The following is a 20,618-nucleotide window of genomic DNA, read 5'->3' on the forward strand; positions in this document are numbered from 1 at the left end:
GAAGCATGACACAAAGCAGAGCATTATGGGTAAACATGCCTGGAAACATCTATAGCGAGTCTATGATGCATAAAGGTACAGTCCCATTAGCGAAAGCGGGCAAAAAAAGAATGAATGTGTATAAATGTATGAAGCACAGATCACATAAAAGTCACTTTCAAACTTTCCGTCACGCAAAATTCATAATCATGAGAATATTAAAGAGACTGGATTTCACCCCCAAAAATTCACTGAACATTGGTTGATGTGTCCGCACCTTAAACCTGCTTATTGTGGCCTTAGAAGGATAGTTCACCCAGGTCATTTTACTCACCCTCAAATTGTTCCAAACCTGTATGAGTTTTTTTCTTCTGATGAACACAATAGAATATATTTTAAAGAATGTCTGTAACCAAATAGTTGATGGGCCCCATTGACTATTTTTTTCCTACTATGGAAGGCCATCAAATGTTTAGTTACCCTTAGTTTTTCAAAATATATTTTTTTGTGTTCAGCAGAACAAAGAAATTCATACAGCTTTGGAACAACTTGAGGGTGAGTAAAATGACAGAATTTCTATTTTTGGGTGAACTATCCTTCTAAGAAAATGATGACAGAATTTTCCTTTAAGTTCACACCAAGGACGAGAACTATAACTAATGTTTTAATGGGAGAGGTGGTGGTCCAGTGGGTTAAACCACTTAACTGATATGCAGAAGGTTGCTGGTTCTATCCCAGCGGTCACCACCAGTGTGTCCTTGAGCAAGGCACTTTACTCCATGTTGCTCCAGGGGGATTGTCCCTGTAATAAGTGCACTGTAAGTCGCTTTGGATAAAAGAGTCTGCCAAATGCATAAATGTAAATGTAATAACCATTCTAATTATATTAAAATGGGGAAGTCAACACCACAACTATAACAACACTGAGGAACAATGTGGTTGGAATCACTTTCAGAATGATTTTGTTTTCCTCCAGCTGATGAACATTGACAGCCAATCAGAGTCCACTCGACTTTAAAGAGCTTAAGTGTTTAAAGCGGCACATGACAAAACTGCAGTGCTTGCTTATAATAAACAGGATGTTATCATCCATTGGAATGGAATGCTAACAAAGTTATTGTTCTTGGTGTGAACGGGCCTTTACTGAGTTGTTTAGATGGTTGTGATAATGAAATTTACACTTGAGAACCTGTCAAAGTCAGGCTCTAAAATCCATCCTGCTATGTTGATCCATTGGCCAGATGAAAGAAGCACCTGAACAGAGTTACTGATTTCAAAATGATTAACTGTCGACACTCCAATTTAATTTGTCACAAAGATCATGAAAATATACAGAAAACAGACCAAAGTTACCTCATGGATGATGAGATCCTTATCAAAAGTGAACAGAATGAATATGAAAAAATAAAGATAACCTTGCATTAGAATGATGGTGTTTGGTGTTCTTGCTGTCTCCTTGAGAAGGTGAAAGAGTAACGCCTTCTTTCTTCGGCTGGCAACATCTTGCCGATTCCCTGTAGCTGAAAGCAACCTCTGTAATTTATTATTTGTTCGGTTCTTATTATGGAAAGACTTTCTCAATTGACTCTCACTTTTGTATATTTTCACAGTCGTTATTTTCTTTCTTTACTCTCCCCCCTCCGTGTCTTTGTTTATTTGATGTAATAACATGCTTGGTCTCGTTTCCAGACACAGCATACGTGAACCTTAAAAATGAGTTTTCTCTTTCAAAGGGACTTTGATTATTTGTTCAGTCGGTCAGGTTGGGATAAAACAGCCAAGTGTGTCTATCAAGAGGTGAATGCTGAATTGAATCACGAGCCGCTCTCTAGTGAACATTACCTTAAATTCCTAATCCAATTTTTCATGACTGAAACAGCATGTTCTATTTGGCTCAAATATCATAACGTATTGCCAATGACTACTTTCTGCAAGGTTGGATGCCATTCTTCATGTGAAATTCCCCTGTAATGTGTGGAACACTGCTTTTTTATTTGACTGGGTCAATGTAAACATGTCCGGGTCATATTTCACAACCAAAATCAAAAGAAATTTTAGTACTTTTGCAGGGTTTTTTTTCCTTTTTCCTATTTTTTACATTAGGACATTTTTTTCTTATATTAACAATAAATTGTAAAAGTATACACTGCTGTTCAAAACTTGATCCATGATCTGGAAGATTTGCAATGCTTTTAGAAGTAGTCTCTTATGCTCACCAAGGCTACATTTATTTGATTAAAAATACAACAAAAACAGTAATATTGTAAAATATTATTAAAATGTAAAATAAATGTTTTCTATTTTAAAATGTAATTTATTTCTGTGATGCAAAGCTGAATTTTGAGCATCACTACTTGAGTCTTCAGTGTCACATGATCCTTCAGAAATCATTCTAATATGCCGATTTGCTGCTCAAGAAACATTTATGATTATTATCAATGTTGAAAACAGTTGTGTAATAAATGAATAGAAAGTTCAAAAGAACAGTATTTATTTGAAAAAGAAAGCTTATGCAACATTGTACTACACTGTTCAAAAGTTTTAGTAGAGTAAGATTTTTTTGGGGGGGAAAGAAACTAATACATTTATTACACATTTATTATGACAAATGCATTCAATTGATCAAAAGTGACACTAAAAGACATTTATAATTTTCCAAAACATTCTGTTTAAAATGCTGTTCTTTTGAACTTTCTATTCATCAAAGTGTTTTGACTGTGTTTCTTGAGCAGCAAATCATCATATTATAATGATTTCTGAAGGATCATGTGACACTGAAGACTAGAGTAATATCACAGAAAAAAAATACACACATATATATTCAAATAGAAAACAGTTATTTTAAATTTTAATAATATTTATTATAACTGGTTTTTGTATTTTATTATAATAAATAAAAATTTATAAAAAAATTACTAGCTGAACATAAGACATCTAAAATCATTAAAAACCTTAAAAACGGCAGTGTATGTAAAATGTGTTTTTAATATTTAAAATGATATACAATGGCATTTATCTATATTTAAAAATATTTAATAAATAAAGCATAATAGAATTATTGTAACAAATACTACAGTAATGATAATAATGATACAAATATATTTTGAATTATACCAAAAACTACCAAAAGAAAAATTTAATCTGGATGCACAAAGCATGCTTAAGACAATTTGTGAAGAAAAAGTGCTCAATTATCACTAGAGATGTCACAATGAAATTAATTAATCTTTATGGCCCTAAAAGGCTTCATTTTGTTTATGCTAAATATAATTTACAATTTTTTTAATTAACTTTTAATTATCTGACCTGGGTGCGATTCACCATCTTATTCTCAGTTTAAACCTTATTATTAACATCAGTGCATTCATTCTTACACAGGCTGGCCTTCAATAACACTGCCCAACCAGACTCAGGTGTGTAAACTTTCATAAGCATTAGTATTAGTGAAGATTAGGAGCTGGTTTTTAATCTTTGTTATTCATAGATGTCTCTCCCTATCTCTGCCTCCATTTTCACTTCTCATCAAGGGCATCAGGATTAAAAGGCCAGGGGTGTCACTGACCGCTGACCCAAAACTCAGCTTTGATGACTGACCCCTACTGCCAAGTTGTCAAGGTCTGAAAGCTAAAAGGAAGACTGGCCTTTGACCTCTCAATGTCACTGCTGGCCTACACGGGGTTAATAGCCCCTCAAACCTCCCGTAAGGGTCCACTGGGAGGGGTAAAAAACTCCCCTACTAATACATCATGTCCAACCTTCCCATTATCATCAAAATAATTCTGTTAATGTTTTAAAGAGCAGTTGTTTTCAGCCTGGTTAAGTCATGGTTTTTCAAATTGGGAAAATTGAAATTATGAAACTGTAAATGAACTGAAACTGTTCATTTCGTAGGGACCCACCATCCCTACGAAATGAACATAATGTAGAGCAAATTGATTTAAAAAGGCAGTGCCTGTGTTTAAGAAATGTTTCATTGAACAAATTTAATTCGAGGTACATCAGCACACTGTAAACAAATTAGCGAATAATGAGGACACAATATTCATCACATTAGAGACAGACACAAGCTGGAAAAAAAATGCAAAACAATGTGCATCGAATAAGAAAATGCCAGGCCAAATGTCCCTACGTGACCTTTTGATCCCCTCCTGCTGATGTCAGATCCTCCCCTTCCCTTTTCCATTGTCAAACCTCAGGAAAGGCCAGAAGCAAACTAAAGTCCCCACAGGCCAGCAGACCAGGCCCAGGGTCCCATACTTCATCAGAAGCACTCAGAAGGCTTTGGGGTGCATGGGTGAGTGTATTTAAAGAGGGGGAGGTTCAGGGTGATCTGGTGCCCTTGGGCAACAAGAATGACTAAGTACCTCGGCAGTGAAAATAAGGGCCCCAAAGACAGAGTGACTTCCTCTCCTGCTGCCCATGTTTCATATCCACAGAATTAAAGGAGTCAGCTTGGCTGCACAGGTCAGTTCAGCTGCACCGCAGCCCTTACGGACGGGCTTCAATTCAACAGGAATTCACGGGTCCTGGATAATCTTATCTAATCCATTATTAGCTGCATTTTTCATCTTAAATGCATAGATAACAAGCCTCTGATAGGGTTAACAGCACAGGGCGCTTACAAGCGAGGGTCAGTATGAAGATTGAAGGGCTTGCTGGGTAAAACTTCACAGCGCTCCACTCCAAGACTTCAAAGCTGGTGAAACGATACGGCACTTGACTGACAGAAGGACGATTGCAGTCTCTTTCAAGTCCATGTCGGCAGAAATACTCCCATAAAAGTGAAATGTACTCAACTTAGAGTTCCGAAGAAAAAAGACTGAATGATTTTTAAAGGCAAAGATTTATTTAAACGATGTAAGTTGCTGCACAGAAGAGAGTCAGTATGTTCGATTAAAAACTAGCTGCAGATGATAGGGGACAAGCAAAAAGTCCAATGAAAATGAGAACTATTTGGGAATTTATCTGTCAATAAGTACGTGTTTATCCAATCAAAAGTTGTGTGGTAAAGCTACAATCTTCATCTGTCTAAGTACACATGACACAATGCATACTAAATATTTGAAGTAGTGAACATATTGTTAATGTATATGTTGAATGAAGTTTTCAGTGGGACTAAAACATTTTTATTATTTTTTATTATTGCTGTAGTCTGTCTGAAATTGATATTTTAAAGTGCAGGTAAATGTATGTATTGACAGATCTAAAACAGTTTTGGACAGAACAAGAAAGGTTAAAGGTAAAGTGAGTATCAGCAGGCTTTATCTGCAGAGTGATAAAACTGTCCTGTGTGAATAAAACATGAATGTACAACTACCATTCAAAAGTGTCGGGGTTGGTAAGATTTTTTTTTATGTTTTTCCTCACCAAGGCTGCATTGATTTAATATGCATTTATTAAATACAGTAAACAGTGAATTGTGAAATATTATTACAATTCAATATAACTGCTTTGTATTTCCATAAATTTTAATATGTAATTTATTCCTGTGTTATGTCACTACTCCAGTCTTCAGTGTCACATGATCCTTCAGATAGCATTCTAATTTTTTATTATCAATGTTGAAAAGTTAAATATTTGTAAGGAAAATAAATAAAATATATTTCTCAAGATTCTATGTTCAAAGAACAGAATTATTTTTTTTCCAACTTTATAAATGGCTTTTGATCAATTTAATGCATCCCTGGTGAATAAAAGCATTCATTTCTTTTTAAAATAAATCTTACTGACCCCAAACTTTTTAACAGTATAGTACATGTATGTTTATCAGTGATGGACTTTATCAGTGATGGACTTTGAAACTGCAAGTAGAAGATTCCCGTGCTGAAATTCCCCCAACACTCCCACTGCTGCACAGATTCAGTGTTTCTTGAAGACCCCGGGTTACCTGCCAATGACCCGTTATCAATGAGCTTGCACATACTCCCTGAAGTTCATCTGTCAGTGAAGGTTTACATCTGCTCAGAAGGTTAAGTGTGTCTGACAGCTGTTTTCTTTACTTTCTTGATTTGTGAGACTCATTGTTAAGGGTTGAACTGTATGTGGTTTTAGTGTTTCTTTGCGTCTGCTTTAGTCCAGAGAAGAGCATCACATTCTTGCATCTTACAAGCAGCTCAGTCTCTCCACCTCTTCTTCAACCAAACCCCTGAAGCAGGAAAATAAAACAAAACAAAAAACAACATCAACTCAATCTGCCTTTAGCTTGAGCTTGAGCATCTGCACTAGTGAAAGGTTAGGGTAACTATTTCACTGCTAACCAATCCAAATCTCAGTAGCTGTTTCCACCTATTTTAAGCACATTTTGAGATATTGCATACAAAGAAAAACAGCTGGATGGAAATGCCGAGATGCACAAATTGAATATATTGCATAAAAAAACTATACGCTCAATTGAGGTAGATCATTTTTTGAATCCATTAAGAAAGCATGCGCTTAAAATGCAAAGGAAACACATTTACCGAAGAAAAAAAAACATCTCATTTGACTTTACCTCAACAGAGGATGGGATTGGATAACTGGGCTAACCAGTGGAACAATCGCATTGCACAGCATCTCAAATGTTGGTTTGAATTCTGAAATGCCTGAACCGAAGTCTCTCATCAAAATGATTTAGTTGAATTCACTCTTAGAAGCGTCTCACACAATTGCATTCCCAAACACCAGGAATCTGAATGCAAGATCACATGACAGCATTTATTGTGTTTTGGTTGCATGTTCTAAGACGCAAGTCATTTATGATGTTGGAAAAAACAATGGCTTTTCCAATTGCAGCAACTTCCCTTTTTTTATTAGATATTTTGCACCAATTTCCCAGGAAGTGACCATTTGTTCTCTTGAACAGATGGGATGGAAGCTGTGCTTTATTCACAAATGTTTTATGCAATATTCCAAATTTTAAGCTGTTAAATTTGTAGCTTTGGGTGGAAATATACCTAGTGTCACAGGGTTCAATGTAGCCCTGATCTAAGGATAATCTTAAGCAACTGTATATCATGGTGAAATGTCTGTCGAGAGGCCGGCAGAGATGCTGGGATGCATGTGGTGCAGTCTGTACTGTTTTAAACTGATAATGAGGCTGAATGTGGCATCAAAGATGCTCGTCAACAACTGTCATCTGGCAAAAAATGCATTTGGGATTTTTCACAAGCCAAATGGCAATGGAGATGGCAGCACGGTGTCATTAGGGGTTTGTCGAGCAGACAGCTCTCTAAAGTCTGCAAGAGCATACAAGCCAAGCCTTCATCTCTTATTCATCAAGGAAGAGAAAGCGGCAGTAATATAAATCTAGAATATTGAGAAAAATGATGTACATGTGCAGAAGGCACAGAGGTGTGACATCCGCTGCATGGCCTGTCAACTAAGACAAAACCAGCTCTCTTTGTCCATTTTAAAGAGCCTTTGTTTGCAACTTGGCCGCTTCCTGAACCTCTAGAGCCAGAAACCTCTATTTTAGGGGCATTTCAAGGGATTGAGGTTATGTTGTGCATGCGTCATCATGCCACATACATCAGAGGAGACTGGGAGTATTCCCAATCCGGTGATGCCATGAAAAGACACATGTTTAGGGAAACAGGAAATTACTTCATGCTTTCTGCAACTGTAAGGGGATGCGCTTCCTGTGACCCATCTTGGCCTCAGGAATCGTTCATTGTGTCACAGTCATTTACCCTGCAGTGCAATGACATCATTCAACACGTATATTCTTTATGATCTATAAAAATGCATTTAAAAGAGGGGGATTGTTTTATTTAATTTTATTGTTTATGATTTATTTTTATTTTATTTCTATATAAATTTTTTTGTCTTTCCTCCACTATAATCATATTTACAATTTTATACTAATGCTGTCTTGTATTAAAAACTGTCACAATGCTAGAGTTGATTGACAGGGCTTTGCTATGCAGTTGCTAAAGTCGTTTTGAGTTGTTGTTTACTGGTTCATGCCAAAAAGAGCCTACCCTCAAATATCTATAGCCGCATTTCCACCACTGATACTTTCGCCAGGAACTAGGGACTTTGGAGTGGTAAAAATGTCCCCCTCATGAGGTATTACGTCAAAGTTCAGGAACTCTCGGGGGTGGGACTTGGCCGCAGAAAATGCTGATTGGTTGAATTCACGCAGCATTTAGATTTCAACCACCATTTTTAAAAGTCTGTTGTGGTGCGTGCAGTAAGAGTTGTTTGCTAATCAAATCAACAATGGAGTTTTAAAAATACGACCGATGGACAAATGACGAGGTTCAGGCTTTATTAAGTTTATATGATGAGGATGAAATCCAAGGGGAACTGGAAAGTCGCACGCAATCCTACGTCACCGAACTAATTTGCCTAATCTTCAGGGTACTTTATACCATGGTAGAAACACAGGCAGCAACAGGTCTGGGGGAAAAAAGTACCTGGGACAAATTGTTCAGGGCAATATCAGTGGAAACGCAGCTTATGATACACAGATTTTTCCGCCAGGGTAAAATCTTAAGTGTGATCACTTAAAAAGGTAACAGCACACCTCTCTGCAACAAGCTGCATGATTTACACTACCATTCCAAAGTTTGGGGTAAGTAAGAACAAACAAAAAAAATGTTATTTAAGTTTTCAGAAATGACTATAAAAGACATTTGAAATGTTACAAACGTTTTCCATTTCAAATAAATACTGTTCTTTTGAACTAGAATCCTAAAAAAATTTATCAAAAATTTTAACTGTTTTCAGCTTTGATAATCAGCCTATTAGAATGATTTCTGACGGATCATGTGACACTGAAGACTGGAGTGATGATGCTGAAAATTCAGCTTTGCCATCACAGGAAAACATTACATTTTAAAATGATTTCATATAGAAAACAGTTATTTTAAATTGTAGTAATATTTTACAATATTACTATTTTTGATTAAATAAATGCAGCCTTGGTGAGCCTTCTTTAAAAAAAAAAAAACTAAAATAAAAAACACTTACCAACCCAAACCATTCAAAGGTAGTGTATCATGTTAAAGTATGAGCAATAGTGATGATAACGTATATCACCTGTAAGCAGCAATCTCTATGTCTAGATTCATCTTCTGGTTCAGCAGTTCTTCATAGTCCCCACTTTGATCCTTCATCTGGAACTGAAGATCAGCCTCCTCCTCCTCCAGCTGACAAATGTAATTCTGGACAGACACAACACAGTGGTGAGATACTGAGAGCTGCTGCAGAAAAATAAGAACAGCGAGTGCTTGTACCTCCAGCTCCTCGATCTCCTCCAGGTATTTGACTTTCTTGGCTTCTATTTCAGCCTCCAACTCGTCTCCATGCTTCTCCAGCTCTGCCATCTCTTTCTGCAGCTCTGCAATCTACAATTACATACAGCACCAGTCAAAGGTTTGGGCAAAGCTGACTGAATATGTATTTCAGATCTTTAAAGTCAAGATGTTGTACCAAAGAGGAAAAGCATCCAGTAAGCGTCCAGCATGTATGAGAGGTCCTTCAATACTATTTATAAAGCACCTTAGACGGCACCATATGAAGTTGGTGAGATTGCTCAGTGTGCAGAGCTGTAATTCATACAAAAGACGGCTAATTTGAAGAAGCTAAAATATAAGATAGTTTTGACATTTTATGTCACTAGGCAATTCCCATAATTGCATTTATTTCAGAATGTGGAATGTGGAAAATGAATGTCCAAAGACTTAGCATAAACATAATAAGATGCAGATACACAATGTATAACAACATAGAGTTGAGCTTAACAAGACATTATGCTGTAATTGCTGCCTATTTTGGTCTTAAATTAGTAATTGTGAGCGCATGTCTGAAAACAGTTGACATTTCCCGTTGCATATTCACCTATCAACAAACACAACGCAGAGAACTGTCAGCCACACCTCTGTGCACGAGCTGCCCTGCTGTGAGTAATTACTGTAATCAGGTAAGTTAAACAGTCAGCTGTCAGAGATGGATGGAGATTGCACGCTCTGTTTCTCTTTCAGGTAGATCCTGGGAGGCTCCGAGCTCTGTTATTAACAAGCTGATGATACGTCAACCGATGAAAATGGTTGTTACTCTGCTTTGGGTCTCGACTGAGAGTAAGGTGGCCGTGTCTCTGCCGTAATATACAGCTAAACGAGACCTGATTTCACCACCAACAGTTTGTTTAGCCAAACTGTCTCAGAGAGCAACCAGAATCCCTAGTATCCATTCTTAATGGCAGGAGAGATAGGGTGAAACCGAAGACAGCTGCCACACTGCCCAGTCAGTCAGTAACATCAACTGATTTCAACTTTTTTTTGGATCTTTTGGTCTGAATCCTTTTTTTTTTTTAAATTCAAAAATACATTAAACATGCAGTTTATACACACAATGCCTTCCTTCAGTGCAGCTCTTTTGTCACAAGTATGTTTTAAGTTTTAAATTAATTTTGATCATTTTTGGGGGCATACAATAAAAAAAATGTCCTGATGTCATAAAAGCATCTTTAATGTGTCACTCATGTGTCAAGGTCAATAAGGCTCTAAAATGAAAGATAAATTGACCTTTTTTATAATAAGGAACCATTCAGATTGTAAAATATCATGTGGTGCAAAAAAAAAGAACTATATGTTTATTGCTATTTTAATATCTAAATATATTAAAAACTTAAATGTTAGGTGCGATTAATCACGATTAATTACAGAAAAATGTGTGATTATTTAGTAAAAAAAAAAAAATTATTGACAGCACTATTTCAAAATATTTGTAAAAAGCTAAAAAAAATAATAATACTTACTTTCTTTTCTATAATATATTGGAAAATGTTTTTGAAAATATTGATTAAGATTTGTATACTCACATGTATTTACTTGATGGTTTTACCACATGACATTTTTTAGAATCAAATGTTTTTTTTTTCTTTCTAAAAAAGGTATAAAAGAATTCAAACCACATGAAGACCACAGGGTAGTTTTCTAAGAAATTATTTTTTCCCCCTTTTCTTTACCTTGGACACTCATTTGTCAATGATCCTTCAAATAGTCAACTTATAATCAACAAATTAAAGTGAGCTTCATACTAAATATTTATTGACAAGAAATGAAATCAACTGCTCATTCAGATGTCATTATTCTTTCCACCAACCACCGAACTGCTCACAAAGGAATTAGATATAGGCTGTGAAGGAGACATTTATGCTGCTTTCAAAAGCTGACTGTTTGAAGACATTTTAGTAGAGATGACATTACATAAAACTGGATTCAAATGTGCATTGATGCCTTCCTATTCCTTATCCTACCTGCAACGCTTTCTGACACAAGCTACTGTAGGAAACACAATTGATTGGCGAGAAATGAGGAGAGAAAAATAAAGAGAATGTAGTATGAAGGAAGATGAAGCAGAGCAGACTGTCCATCACTGATCAGCGAACAGGATCCTGTGTTATGAGAGTGAGCAGTGTGGTTGGAGACGGTCAGTTTATTTTAAGAGAGGGGCTACGACCACAACCACAATAATTAGAACCAAACCACCCTGTTTGTTATCTCAAATGTAAAGGTGTGAGTTGTGGCTGACCAATGGTTTTCTTGCTCTTCAGAATGTAAACTAAGTCAGCAATCGGCTCCTAATCATTTAGAACATAAATCCTGAATGATTTCCCTTTACGCTAACGCATCCATCACTTTTTCTTCCCTGTCTTGTTTTTTTTTTTCAACTTAAAGTTTCTCTTCCTGCCGGTGAGGGAGGCTGACAGGTGAGATTTTATTACTACGGCTCAGTACGATTTGCTGTCTCCCGAGGCACTGCAGGAATGTGTGAAGTTTATGAAGTTTATGATTGGGGGAGAGAGTGCGTTGGCAGACTGTGAAATGTATTGTTCATAATGGAAGACAGTGAGAGAGATAAACACTGTTATAGACGATACACTCCTCACATCCTCCTAGTCCTATCTCAGAAAAAAAACACTCTGGGCAGCAGGAGTTCTCTTACTTTATTCCTCAGCTGTCAGACTGTGGACATGGCATTGCGAAACACCAGTGATACTTTCAGTGAAATATTCAAGAGTTTTTCAATTCATTTAGAATCGATCATCACTGTAAAATGACTAGCAGTTCATTGAGGGAGTCTTTTGTGAACTCGGTAACTGATCTGATCGATTCAATGAGTGGGTCTGATTTGAACTACTAACTGAGGAGTGATACATTTCGTACTGATTCCTAAGAATCATTTCTCCGTAACTCAGACAGTGTTTGCTATTACAAGAAACAGTGGTGTGCACCTTAAAGGGTTAGTTCAACCAAAAATGAAAATTCTGTCATTAATTACTTACCCTCATGTCGTTCGACACCCGTCAGACCTCCGTTCATCTTCGGAACAGAAATGAAGATATTTTAGTTGAAATCTGATGGCTCTGAAAAGCCTCCATTGACACAATGGCACGGTTCACTCTCAAGACCCTTAAAAGGTACTAAAGACGTCGTTACAAAGTCCATCTCACTACAGTGGTTCTAAAATATCTTTATGAATCGGCGACAATAGTTTTTGTGCGCAAAAAAACCCTAAATAACGACTTGTATAGTGATGACGATTTCAAAACACGGCATCATGAAGCTTCGAATCGTTAAGAATCAGCGAGTCGATTCAGCGGTTTGAATCGCCAAATTTCAGCAGTTTGGCGGTTTGACACGCGATCCGAATCATCATTCGGCTCATTGATTCATAACGCTTCGAAGCTTCATGATGCCGTGTTTTGAAATCGTCATCACTATGTAAGTCGTTATTTAGGGTTTTTTTGCGCACAAAAACTATTGTCGCCGATTCATAAAGTTATTTTAGAACCACTGTAGTGAGCTGGACTTTGTAACGACGTCTTTAGTACCTTTTAAGGGTCTTGAGAGTGTAAAGTGCCATTGTGTCAATGGAGGCCTTTCAGAGCCATCAGATTTCAACTAAAATATCTTCATTTCTGTTCCGAAGATGAACGGAGGTCTTACGGGTGTCCAACGACATGAGGGTAAGTAATTAATGACAGAATTTTCATTTTTGGGTGAACTAACCCTTTAATAATGAGTCAATATCTGACTAAACCGGATACATTTTATAGACAGCCACCAATGGTGACTACATTTTAAATGTAGTTGAAAAGGTTTTGTTTTAGGTCTCATTTGCAACCATTTTAGTGGCTGTCTGTAGTGCTGAAGTGTCTTTTGATGGGTCAAAGCTCAAGTGTGTCGTTGAGAGTAAACTCACTCACCAGGTTCTTGAGGACATTCACGTCAGTCTCTTTGGAGATGTCCTTCACTTTCCCTCCAGTCAACTTAGCCAGCTGCTCCTCCTTCCCTTTTCCTGCAGCATCTATGGTGGAAGCGCTTGAGGCTCTGGACTCAAACTAAAATGCAGGAAAGGTTTACAGATTCAGGTTTCTTGCATCTCTAAAGAAGGGTTACCACCCATGAAGCAGAGTTCTATAGAGAGCAGGCAGTGAAGATGGATCACTGATTATTCCCAGAAGAAAGAAGCACAAATGAAGGCCCATCAGGTGAGCAGGTGCAACCAGTCAAAAACCAGCCTCCAATTACTGTTCCCCCCAAATCCCAATCAATATCAATTGTGAGTGAGACAATTGGACCTTGTGCGGCACTAATGAAACAAAGCACCAGTTTGGGGTTCTGAGACCACCTGAGAGAGCAATGAATAGAAAAGCAGACCAACTGAAAACAGAGAATGGTGGTAAAGGATGTTTTTTGCATGCATGCTGGTTTTTGCGTATGTAGCGCGTATATATTAGCACACTAGCAGGAGTTGTTCTTTGCCTGCTTATCTTACACCCACACACAAACACACTAGAGACTATTAAGCCTATAGAGGCTCTCCAGTGTCCTGGTGTAGAAGTGCTCTCTTCTCCTCTCCAGACTCATTCTGCATAGGAGCCTTGGAAGGGCTCCAGAGCTCTGATTACCACCGCAACCCCAGTCAAGAGCAGTCACTCCTGGGCCAAACAGGGTCAGAGGGCACTGGTGCTGTAGGATGACCTTTAGAGAGCCCTCACTCCTCAAACGACACAGAGGGGACAATAGTGCTCTGTGCTAGATGTGGACAGAGCTCTCTGTCCCACAAAACTGCCCCCTGAAGTAAAGTGTGAAAGAGGAAGGAAAAAAACAAGCACTGTTGTGTTAAGAGGTTAGTTCACCCAAAAAGAAAATTCTGTCGTTATTTACAAGGAATATGGAACTTTTTTGTTCCTTCTCAGTGCTGGATAGTTTCCAACCCCATTCACTTCAAAAAGGAAAAGAGAGGCATGAACATCATGCTACATTTCTGCATTCTGGGAGTGTAGGGGTGGGTGGATGGTGGGGGACCTGATCCTTCAAAAGGAATGTTTCAAGTTTATTCAAACTCAATTGACAGCATGTGGCACAATGTTGATTACAGCAGAAAATAATTGTAAAATAACTGACAAAAATAAAAGAATAGTCCCACTGCAAAAATTTAGAATTTAGAATTTTTTTAAACAGTATATTTAACCTTAGAAGCTGGTTTCATTTACTTTTATTGTAACTGCCTTTCTCTAACTCGTACTTTTATACTTTTATATTTTGTATTATTTTCTGCAGTAATCAACAAACTACCATTCAAAAGTTTGGGGTCTTAAGAATGTAGTACAAATGTACAATGTACTTATTACAGTAATTACAATAACTAGGTAATAACTAAGTACTAACCCTGAACCTACCCCTAAACCTCTGTAGTTACCTTATATTACCCAGTATTTTCTTAGGGAAGTACACTTTAAGTGCACGCAAGTACACGTATTGTAAAATAAAATGCAACCAATAAAATAATGAATTTCTTTAAAAAAAAAACTTCTTACTGAACCCAGTGTAGTAGTGTAGTGTTAAAGCCACAAAAACTGTCAATTTAGCTTTTACAGAACATTGGAATATATACTAGTGGTGTGTAATTCACCTTGAAGCTCTCAGCCAGCTCGCTGTAGTACTCCTTAATGTCCATGATGGTTGGAGTGATATCAAAGGTTGGGAACTGCAGGGATACAGTGGGAGAACCTTCATCCAGAGGCCTGGGCTCACACAACTTCTCCAGCCTCTGCGAACAAACGCAACATCATGGCTTTTGGTTTCTACTCGGGTAACAATATCCGCATGTGCGAGATAGGGCAGCTGTTCATTAATCTGGCCCCAATGAAGTGTTCATGAAAAGGAGATTGAGTCTGAGTCTCAGCTTGTTCTCGTCAATATGAATAATGAGAGAGTGGCAGATGTATCAAGATAATAATAGCAGTTAATAAAACAAGAAGAACTTCTGTTTTCATTTCATACGCCTGTACTGTGAGTTATACCGTACGTCCCAGAGGGAGGTCAACGGATATTTCTCTGTTTCCAGCCATTGCGTACCCGCAGACTCCCCATATACTACATTCTTTAGTTCTGTGTTTGGAGGGACCGTGTTTCCTGTCAGTCTCCATTCCCCTAAACCTGTTCCCCTTACGATCAGAGGAGACACCTTAAATAGCAAAACCCCCACAAGGCCGTGCTAAAATTCAGAGGTCTAAGGTAAAATGTTCCGATTTCAAATAAGTAACAGAAAGTGTTTTTCACGTCACATTCTGCAAGGCCTTACCATTTCGTGCTGCCTCTCCATGGCGGCCAGCTGCTCCTCATAGATGGCCACTTGCTCTCGAAGGGCTAGGCAGTCAGTGGTAATTACATCCACCTCCTGAGTGGGGAAGCGGAAATAAAGGTCAAATCAAACACAAAGCACTTACCCTCTACATCTTCTATCACGGGCACCCTCAGTGCCACCAGGTTGTGCCCTGGCAAAGACTGCAATGCAGGGGAGACGAGATCCACATACGTAGCCGACGTCCCCCAATTTATTCGGCTCATCTGGGTATCTTAAGTGCCTGATTAATTGGCGATGAATTCAATTACTCAGAATGAAAGCATTTGCATGTGAATGCTGCAGTGTGACGATGGATCTGGGCGGCAGAGGAAGCGCACCGCCACACACACACACACACACACACACACACACACACACACACAAGCTTCCCCGGAGCCCAGAATTGGCAGAGCGGCCGTTGTTCCCGTTATCTCAGCGTGAACACAAGCCCAGTACTGGAGAGAGTCTAGACAGCATTTCGATGGTTCATCTATTCCACACCACCGAAGGGCAGAACTTCACTATGGTGGACACATTCCAGCCAGATGCAGCGCTGGTGCTTAAAATCCTACTTTCTCATGCCATTTTTTCATATAACCACTGCCTCTTTAAAATGCCATTTAGTGAAATCAAACTAGGGAAAATACAAAACTGCATATAGAACGTCATGCTCATGTCTCTAAAGTATTTTACTTGTACAACTGCAACTATATTATGTGTGTGGCTCCATCTTTGGTTCTCTTCCTGTTTTATTCTTTCTCTTCAACCCTTTCTCATTTCAGCCTAGCCTGAACGCTAAGCCCTGTTCTGTTGTATCTAGGAGATATGAGAGGCTGAATGAGTGAATTATTAGGCACGGTGAAAGCTTTCCCACATCTGCTCTTTTACTGGAGATGTGCTCTGACATCTGTAGGGTGACGGAGTGGTTTCTACAGAAAGCAGCTCGGGTTTCAGAGTGGCCGCTGGCCGGGAGTCAGCGGGGCCTGTAATCAGGACTCTCCAGAGCGGATCTGGGAGCAGCAGCTGTGCTGTGCCACTCCAGGGACGTTCACACACGTCCACTGGAGTCAGAACACCCCACCCACAGCACAGGCTAACACTGCCATCTAGTGGTGGGGAAAGTGTAGAATTTCACGAAAGTTATATATTCTGGTGTATGAATGCAGATTTGAGTCTGGTGGTGAGGTGTGGTTATTCAGTTTGTGTTTAAATGTTGTTATTTTTTATAGTGTTGCTTTTTTGCTCATCTGTTAAATGACTACACAAAAAATGCTGGGTTAAAAACAACCCAAGTTGGGTTGAAAATTGACTAACCCAGCGATTGGGTTGTTTTAAGCAAACATTTAACCCAACCGCTGGGTTAAAATGACCCACTTGCTGGGTTAGTCCATTTTTAACCCAACCCAGAGTGTACTTACTGTTTAATATTGCACAGTGCTTATTTTATACATGAGAAACTGCTAGAAATCATAAAACAAAGGATGAACTTTTCTTATTTAAGACTAAATGTTTTTGTATATTTTGATTGGATCAGTTTATTGTTAATTAAAACTAATAATTGAAATGAACTAAACTGAAAGCTGAAAATATAAAAAGCTAATTCAAAATATTTTACAATAGTATAAAAATACATTATAATATTATATAAATAATAGTAAAATAACTGGATTGGATATGTTCTGTTAGTCAAAATTGCTAATGTAAAATTTAGTTTATAATATCTATCTTTAAACGTGGCTGATATTTTTTGGGCCCTGTATACACACCACATATCAAATAACATCTGCAGTTTTCATGGCATTTTTCATTACCAAAGAAACATCTTCTCGCTCTTGCTGGATGAGAGTCTTGTGCTCAACCACCTGATCATATTTCATCTGCAGACGCCGCAGTTCACCCTTCAGTTCCTCTGTGTTACATAAAATCTCCTCCTGAGGGAAACAACCAGTAAGCAGAAATGAAAGAATCAACAGAATAGATTGTGTGTTAAAGAAACTGACATTTGAGGAGAAAACACACACAACTTAAATCAATTTAATGTTATCAAGTCAAGCATAAATATCCATCACCACTTCCAAGAGGTACCTTTTCTTTCCGTAGCCTCTCTATCACAGCCTCCAGGCTGTAGTCGGCAGGGCTGCTGATGCTGACGGTGGTTGTGGTGATATTGTCTGACTCTAGCCTCTCTTCCAGCTCAATGATTTCAGCCTCTAGAGATTCATTCTCCTCTTCTAGACACCGAACCTACCACAGCCACACATAAGGTAACTTACGAGAGTAGAGGACATGCAATATATAAGAGTAATGGCTTATGCTCAAAATGTTGTATCATATTACACTATGCAGTAGAGGACACTGTGACAGCATCTTCATGGCCTTAATATGATTTTCTTCACACCCTCAGGCAAATGACTGACCCCATTAAACATCATGGAAATATGATAATTGGGCCACACACAGGGAGACCATTAGATTCAGCATGAGCACAGCTGGTTGTTACCCAGCAGAACCTTGGGTGTGTAGGAGTGAACATTTTAATGTCTCACCACATCGATGAGGCCAGCTAGGCGATCATTGAGGGCAGCGATGACAGAACGCTCACGGACAAATCGAGCCACACCCTCCTTGTTTAGGGCACTAGCTGCAGCAAAATCCAGCTCGGGACATTCACTCACTGAAACTCTACCCCTGTCAAACAGATTGAAAGTTTTCCAATGTCTGCAATGGATTGTTTATTTTCTAAGTAAAACATAAGCAAACCATTTTAAAGGAAAAGAGGAAATACACGAAAGAGCTTAACTAATAACAGTGTCATTTATAATTCAAAGAATAAAGAATGAAGTCACTGTTTAAATGATTCAGATTATTTACACAGAACTCCAAGGGTGATTATATGGTTAAATATAGGTTAAATGGGTAAATATTATCCAAAAAAGTAAATAAAAATAACATTTGAAAGATTTTTAGAGTTAAGTATTTTAGGAAACTAATAAATATACACTATATAATATACACTCACCTAAAGGATTATTAGGAACACCTTTTCAATTTCTCATTAATGCAATTATCTAATCAACCAATCACATGGCAGTTGCTTCAATGCATTTAGGGGTGTGGTCCTGGTCAAGACAATCTCCTGAACTCCAATCTGAATGTCAGAATGGGAAAGAAAAGGTGATTTAAGCAATTTTGAGCGTGGCATGGTTGTTGGTGCCAGACGGGCCGGTCTGAGTATTTCACAATCTGCTCAGTTACTGGGATTTTCACACACAACCATTTCTAGGGTTTACAAAGAATGGTGTGAAAAGAGAAAAACATCCAGTATGCGGCAGTCCTGTGGGCGAAAATGCCTTGTTGATGCTAGAGGTCAGAGGAGAATGGGCCGACTGATTCAAGCTGATAGAAGAGCAACTTTGACTGAAATAACCACTTGTTACAACCGAGGTATGCAGCAAAGCATTTGTGAAGCCATAACACGCACAACCTTGAGGCGGATGGGCCACAACAGCAGAAGACCCCACCGGGTACCACTCTTCTCCACTACAAATAGGAAAAAGAGGCTACAATTTGCACGAGCTCACCAAAATTGGACAGTTGAAGACTGGAAAAATGTTGCCTGGTCTGATGAGTCTCGATTTCTGTTGAGACATTCAGATGGTAGAGTCAGATTTGGCGTAAACAGAAAGAGAACATGGATCCGTCATGCCTTGTTACCACTGTGCAGGCTGGTGCTGGTGGGGTAATGGTATGGGGGATGTTTTCTTGGCACACTTTAGGCCCCTTAGTGCCAATTGGGCATCGTTTAAATGCCACGGCCTACCTGAGCATTGTTTCTGACCATGTCCATCCCTTTATGACCACCATGTACCCATCCTCTGATGGCTACTTCCAGCAGGATAATGCACCATGTCACAAAGCTCGAATCATTTCAAATTGGTTTCTTGAACATGACAATGAGTTCACTGTACTAAAATGGCCCCAACAGTCACCAGATCTCAACCCAATAGAGCATCTTTGGTATGGGGTGGAACGGGAGCTTCGTGCCCTGGATGTGCATCCCACAAATCTCCATCAACTGCAAGATGCTATCCAATCAATATGGGCCAACATTTTTAAAGAATGCTTTCAGCACCTTGTTGAATCAATGCCACGTAGAATTAAGGCAGTTCTGAAGGCTAAAGGGGGTCAAAAACAGTATTAGTATGGTGTTCCTAATAATCCTTTAGGTGAGTGTACATACTACAGTTCAAAAGTCGGGGGTCAGTAAGTGTTTATCATTTTTTATTGATCTTTTTATTCAAAAATGTAGCATTAAATTGGTCAAAAGTGAGAAAGTAAATAAAAACAATTAATAAAATAAAAATCAAATAAATGCTGTTATTGTGAACTTGCTATTCATTAAATAATCCTTGAAAGAAGAAATTGTATCATGGCTTTCACAAAAATATTAAGCAGCACAATGGTTTTCCACATTGATAATAATAAGAAATGTTTCTTGAGCAGCAAATCAGCATATTATAATAATTTCTGAAGAATCAATTTTATTAAATAAAAGCAGCATTGATGAACATAAGAGACTTATTGACCCAAAACTTAATAACAACAACTACTACTCCAGGTGTGAGGTGTGAATCACAAATTCATTATTTAAGAAACAAAACAAAGTGAGATTTAAAATCGGCCAATAATCATAATTTTGTTGATATTTAGCCAATAAACTTGGTCTATAAATCCTTAGTCTTAACTATGAGTTTATATGGTGGAATGATCTGAAATGCCAAAATAGCAACTCTATTTTGATTACTATACATTCAATTAAAATTTACCAGCAATACTTCAAGGCTTTCAGATCTAAAAAACACCGACCTGGCAGCGGAGCGGGCCTGGACTCCACAGCGTCCTGCAGCCTGGCTCCACTGCTCCTCCACAAACAGCTTACGGTACGAGGACACTCTCAGCAGGGCCATGATAGCAGCAGGAAAGTAAAAGATGATGACAACCGCTCAAGCCGGGGGTCT

At 38.3% G+C, this 20,618-nt stretch overlaps 1 protein-coding gene across 1 annotated transcript; it reads right to left on the reverse strand.

Annotated features, from left to right (window-relative positions):
- Positions 1–4,811: 4,811 nt before the first annotated feature.
- Positions 4,812–20,567, reverse strand: vimr2 (vimentin-related 2; the record flags this gene model as incomplete). Its single annotated transcript, XM_079839091.1, has 10 exons — positions 4,812–6,124; positions 9,001–9,125; positions 9,198–9,308; positions 13,175–13,309; positions 14,887–15,024; positions 15,559–15,654; positions 17,412–17,531; positions 17,686–17,844; positions 18,147–18,282; positions 20,461–20,567. 10 exons carry the CDS (start codon positions 20,565–20,567, stop codon positions 6,082–6,084), a joined length of 1,170 nt encoding a protein of 389 aa, XP_079695217.1. The 3' UTR covers positions 4,812–6,081.
- Between the last annotated feature and the right edge of the window lie 51 nt (positions 20,568–20,618).

Source organism: Gobio gobio (genome assembly GCF_949357685.1).
Source record: "Gobio gobio genome assembly, chromosome: 16".
In the NCBI taxonomy this organism is placed as follows: domain Eukaryota; kingdom Metazoa; phylum Chordata; class Actinopteri; order Cypriniformes; family Gobionidae; genus Gobio; species Gobio gobio.